At 44.6% G+C, this 6052-nt stretch overlaps 1 protein-coding gene across 1 annotated transcript; it reads left to right on the plus strand.

Moving 5' to 3' along the window:
* The first annotated feature begins 1884 nt into the window (after positions 1–1884).
* On the plus strand, positions 1885–5800 carry LOC121133597 (ATP synthase subunit f, mitochondrial-like). The gene is made up of 3 exons (XM_040730321.1): positions 1885–2024; positions 2319–2440; positions 5670–5800. Exons 1-3 carry the CDS (start codon positions 1885–1887, stop codon positions 5798–5800), a joined length of 393 nt encoding a protein of 130 aa, XP_040586255.1.
* Positions 5801–6052: the final 252 nt, after the last annotated feature.

Consider the following 6052-nt stretch of genomic DNA (forward strand, 5'->3'; position numbering starts at 1 on the left):
GGCCAATAGACAGGCAGGAGAGAGACAAAATAAGTAGGAGGAGGAATCTAGGCCCTAGAGAGTGAAAGAGAACAGAGGAAAGGAGAGGGAGATGCCCGGGGCCAGCCGGGCAATGGCCAAACGGACAAATATGGGGTAGGACATACAGAATTTAAGATGGTAAACAAAAATAAAACCTGAGGTAAGACACAGAGGAAAAGAAACAGGCTAATTTAAGATGTAAGAGTCAGAGGGACAAGCATAAGATGAGGCTGAGCATCCATAACTAATAATAAGCCTCCATGTTTTGATTGGGGGGCTGGCAGTCTGAGAAAGCTTGTTACTCCCTCTGGTAAAGGAAAAATCAGTTGTCCACAATGGAGGTTCACTACCTAGATCAACAACACTCCAGGACAGGCCCTATGAACAGGAATAGTTAGCCAACACAGAATGAACTCAGTTTTTGTCTATTTATTTGTTTGGGTGAATAGTTGTTTGTTTGCTTATATTTGTGCATGTGATGGTTTGAAATAAAATGGCCTTCAAAGGGATTGGCACTATGAGGAGCTATAGCCTTGTTAGAGTAGGTGTGGCCTGGTTGGAGGAAATGTGGACTCGTTGGAGGAAGTGTGTCACTGTGGGGACGGGCTTTGGGGTCTTTTCTGAAGCTTCATTCAGTACGACAGTCAGTCGGCTTCCTATTGCTTGTGTGTCAAGATGTAGGACTCTAAGCTCCAGCACCATGTCTGCCTGCATGCTGCCATGATCCCCACCATGATGGTAATGGACTGAACCTCTGATACCGTAGGCCAGCTCTCTAAGTTAAATGTTTTCCTTTATAAGAGTTGGAGTGGTCATGGTGTCTCTTCATGGCAATAAAAAAAAACCCTAGCTAAGACAGTATGTATGTGTTGATGTTTTGTTCTAGCTAATTTCTTTTCACTTATTTATTTTAATTTTTCTCTCTTGCTTTCTTTTTGTCTTATTGGTCTTCCTATTGTTTTGATTTTCATTTTTATGGTTTTTTTTAAGGAAAGAGAAAGAATATAAAGTTGAGTAGATGGGGAAGTAGGGGGGATCTGGAAGGTTTTATGGGAGGGAAAGAAACGTGGTCAAAATAGATGGAATGAAAAAATATTTTTAAATAATTTTCTTCCAAAAAAAGGTGAAGAAAAGAAATTAATCCCACCCCTCCTGGCTATCAAGAGAGCAAGACTGGGACCAAGCACATTCCATCCTCCTCCATGCAGTACTTTAATTATGCTTCAAGGTTCTTTAGGAAGAGGGTCATTAGATAAAAACGCGAAAGGGTTGGAGAGTTACGTATTGAAGAAAACAATGCAATGCTCAGTCAAGGCTTAAGACATATAAATTGTAAGTTATTCAGCAGGAAGACAAATAAATTTCCCTACAGTTAGGTTTTAAAAATGACCTTCCAGGCTGCTCCAGACAATTTTAACCTCAGTAAGAAACACGGCATTCCCTCAGCATGGGTGATGAAGCCTCCAGGAGAACCAGGCCACGCTGCCACCTTTTGGAAATAATTATCAAACTAAGTCTCCTCCCGCTGTGAACAAGCATAAGAAAACGAATCAACGCGTGCAGCAGGATTTCCTACCCCACTTAAAGTTGCATAAACTGGAAGTTCCAAAAGTAAACTAATGAAAAGACATTGGGAAAGACTATTTAATATGCATGTTCCTCATGCTGCTCTTCCAGAAGACCTAAGTTCAGTTCTCAGCACCCACATGAGGTGCCTCACAGAGCACCTTTAACTCCAACTCTGGGGTACTTAGAACCTCTGGTCTCCTTGAGCATCTGCACTCAAGTTCACATAACCCCCCCACAGACGAACATATAATTTAATATAATAAATCTAGGGCTTTGCAGACACTGGGATTTCAAATGGCAACACGTGTGCCACTGGAGCAGAAGCTCATGGACATTGAACTGCCATCCTGGATATTGGTGTGGGATTTCACCCCCAGTGGCACTGTGGGGATCTGTCAGAGAGTTTACTACCAGGGTTACAAGAAATACATGTAGCATTGAGTTCTAATGGGTCCTAATAACAAAAACCCAGAGTCAGATATAGGAGTGAACGCTGAAAGACCAGGGAGACAAAGGAACAAGCCACAGCCACACCTTACCTCACCAACTTCTCAGCCAGAAAAAACTGAGCTCCTGTCTCTTCCTGCCTGATTTTCCTCTCTCAACCCAGTCAGTATACACAAACCTCCAGACCTCTATGGTTAACTAGTGGCTAGCTACGCCCTCTGATCTTCAGGCAAGCTTTATTTGTTAGAGCACAAACAAGATATCACCACAGTGTACAACAGTTTCTGGAAAGGCAGCATTGTTGGGCTTAGCATGGTGCTAGTAGCCTACCTGCCTCTCAGCTACTGCATTCCTTTCAAGGAACTCAAACATAAGTGGCGACCAGCAAGTACTTCTGAGGATGGTCAGTATGGAGAGCACTGCACTCCTAAGCAAAACCAGCTGCCCAGATCCCATCTATGATAAATTTAGCTGTCACTGTATCCGCATATTCTGACTGAGAACTAAATGTCCATTAAAAGGTGACTGGTTAAAATAATAATAATAATATAATCTTTTAAAACATATGCCCCTGGACCTGTCTTTATTTCTTTTGTATTGCTGTAACAGTGCACCATGGCTGAGATGCACATAATAATTAGAGATTGCTGAGAAGATGAAGTTAAAAATAAGCATCTCAAACTGAGAAAATGGTACACTGCAAAGGCTCAGGGACATAAAGAGGTGGGTATCGACGGAGCTGTTCTGTCTTTTCTAGAGCATAGAATGTAAGGAGTAAATGTAGAAGACTAGTAGGGACCAGATAATCATACATTCTAAGAGTGATTGCCTGGATGAGGCAAACATAAAAGCATCAAGGGAGAAGGGAATCCTTGATGTTTGGGGATGTTCTCTCTCACGGGAGGATAGAACGTTATAGTTTGAATGTGAAATGTCTTCTGCAGGCTCATGTGTTTGGACACTTGATCTCAGGACGCTGGCATCGTTTCTGGAGCTTGTAGGATCTTTACGGGATAAAGTCTGGCTGGCAGAAGCTAGTTACTGAGTGTGGGTCCGTTTCATTCTCCAGGCTCACACTTTCAGTCTGCTCTCTGATTTCTGACTGTGGGTTCTGCGTGTCCAGCTGCCTTATGCTCCTGACAGTACACCTTCCTTGCCATGATGTAGTGCATCTCTTCTTAAACTGCAAGCCAAAATAAGCTCTTCCTCTTTTAGTCTTTTTTTTACTGGTATCTTATCACATTTATGAGAAAACAAGTGCAAGAAAGCATTATGATTCTGGAGAGACGCAGACCATTTGACAAACAATTATGTTTGTTCAGTCAGGGATCAGTAAGGGTTGGAACCAAAACATTGTAGGTCAAACTCCATCTTGGCAAAAGGCTAAGCTCAAGTCCTAACCCACTGTATGCATACTCTAGGCCACACTTATAAACAAGATCTTTACCGATACAATCAACTTTATAATCCGTTGTAAGAGCTAAACACTGAACTGAACTCCTGGGAACCAGTTGCAGAGAAGGAGGAGTGATGAGCAAAGGGGTCGTGACTGGGCTGGTGAAACCCACAGAAACAGCTGACTTAAACAAGGAGGAACTCATGGACCCCAGACTGATGATGGCTGAGAGGACAGCATGGGACTGATCCAGACCCCCTGAATGTGGGTGTCGGTGAGGAGGCCTGGGCAATCTATGGGGCCTTGGGAAATAGATCAGTATCTATCCCTCGAATACAAATGGACTTTGGTGCCCATCCCACAAAGAGGGATGCTTTCTCAGTCTGGAGTCTTGGGGGAGGGCCTAGGACCTGCCATGAATGAAATGACAGACTCTGGAGAGCCCCATGGAGGGTCTAACCCTCTCTGGAGAGTGGAGTAGGGATTTGGTGGGGAGTTGGGGAAGATGGGAGGGAGAGGGAGCTGGGATTGACATGTGAAGCAACCTTGTTTCTAATTTAAATTAAAAAGGGGGGGGGAACCCATAAAATCCCTAAAATTTGAAGTATAAAAAAAGAAAAGCAAAACGAAAGCTAAAATGGCCTCTATGTCTTTGAAGTAGAGGGGAAGTTGGATGCAGGAGCACAAAGAGAGACAGTCCTGTGACAAGTGCAGCAGAGACCTTGCAGGTTGGCTAGCACCTAGAGTGCCAGCGCCACAGGAAACTACGGGAGGGGAGCCTCCCAAGCAAGCAAGGCCCCAGAGTCATACTAGCTTCAGAAGTTGACCTCCAAAACAGACAGCATCACTTCAGTGGTTTTAAGCCATAAACTAATGGTATTCTGTTACAGCAGTCCCAGAAAATTAATCACTGAGGACACAGAGAGCAAGTGGGTGGAGAAGAATGTGCTGTAATTAATAAATAGAGACATTAAAGACTTAGAGGGTTGAGGAACGGGGTTTGGAGAACGGGTGTGCAAAAGATGGACCCAAATTTTTTTAATGATCTCCAGTGTTTGAAACAGTAACTCTGGGTATTGAAGAGATGCAGTCTGGCAAAACAAAAGTGCTCACCTTGTCTGCAGAAGGCCTCCACAGCACCCTACAGAGGTAGCCATCACAGGCAAACTACAACTTGAGAGGTTTGCAGCTTGACTTTAGAGAGAGAAACCTGTACTCTTTGGTATCATCTGCTGTGTGACTTAGCAAACAGACATTCCCCTTGGTTCTTCTTCAGTCTGAGGGCTGATGGGCTTCAATTAAACCGTGGAAATGTCATTTGAGTCGATTCACAGCCCTAGCCATTTCTGTCACATGACCTGTGCCAATGCTATTCACCTATTACACATCTATAGTTCTCCTTCAATGGGCTGTGTGTGGGTCATCCTTGCATCAGTTTCACAGGGATCACCCTAGTCCCGCCTCTCAGCAGCCCACTGACCTTCCGAACGAATTCTCTACCTGAGGCCCTCCTTCACCTCCTAGTCTCTAAATCCATCTCCAAGTGAAATCAAATGGAAGTATGCAAACCTGTCTCCCCAAGGCCTGGAGGAGCTCTCTGGCTACTATCCTACACTCACCTATGAGTGTATTGTTTGCATCCCTAAGCCTGTTTGTTATCCTGCTAATCAAAGTTCTCCAATTCTACTGCTCATGCTCCTCGCTTACCTAGACTTGCTGATTCATTTTTGTTAAGTATCATCTTCCTTAAGGAGTCTACACAAGTCCTAACCCTGTACAAGCATTTGGACCTGTTCCCGCAGTGGGCATTTCTAGTACATGTCTCTCCAGTGCTGTATTGTGACTCTGCCCCTCTAAATAGATTATATTTAAATGAGTAATTTCACTGTATCTCTAGTCTCAGCACTAGCAAGGTGACACATGGTAGGCCCTCAAGCTGTGATGAATGAATACAAAGCTACTTAAATTTTGCTGGAAAGCTGCCTTCCAAGAGAGCAGCATCCAGGGTAAGCACACTGGGATTTTTCTAGCACAGTCACGTGACTCACTAGCTGTGAGATTTATCAGGCTCCATGTACCAGGTGCCACCTCTGTATTCAGCTTCGCTGACCAAGAAAATGAATTTGATCCTGGATCTCTGTCCTCTAGACAGCAGCTTGCCAGGAGAAGTCGTTAACGCAGTAAATCATCTTCCCAGCTGTTAATACCACGTACCGTCCTGTTTGCCGTCTTTTAGATCAGCTGAGCACCAACCTGTGCTGTGATATCTCCGGGAACATCTCCATTCTCATCGGTAGTGTGGTCCATCTGTTTGGCTGGTGCTTGAATTACCAAGCTGTGGCCAGAAGTGGAGGCATGAGCCAATGAGCCAGACCAAATGGTAACCGCCCACACAGGGTGAAGGGCAGCCCATTTCCTGTTCTGGCACACCTGCTTACACTAACTGCTGCCTGGCAGGCAGAAGGCATGGGATTAGAGACGCCACCCTTAAGAAGGCTAGAGGTGAGAAGCTGTTTGTCTTCTCTGAGACTGAGGCTCCACCACAAAAGCTGACTGGAGAATTCGGAAGGTGGTGATTTCCTTAGCTGAGTCTCCAGCTGGCTGCGCCACATCTCACAT

Source organism: Mesocricetus auratus, unplaced genomic scaffold (genome assembly GCF_017639785.1).
Source record: "Mesocricetus auratus isolate SY011 unplaced genomic scaffold, BCM_Maur_2.0 Super-Scaffold_100023, whole genome shotgun sequence".
Classification (NCBI taxonomy): Eukaryota; Metazoa; Chordata; class Mammalia; order Rodentia; family Cricetidae; genus Mesocricetus; species Mesocricetus auratus.

Coding starts and splice junctions, on each gene's coding strand:
- LOC121133597 (XM_040730321.1), top strand. CDS start 1,885: ATGGCAACACGTGTGCCACTGGAGCAGAAGCTCATGGACATTGAACTG. Junction 2,025..2,318: donor GGTTACAAGAAATACATGTA/GCATTGAGTTCT, acceptor AGTGTACAACAG/TTTCTGGAAAGGCAGCATTG. Junction 2,441..5,669: donor AGCAAGTACTTCTGAGGATG/GTCAGTATGGAG, acceptor GCCGTCTTTTAG/ATCAGCTGAGCACCAACCTG.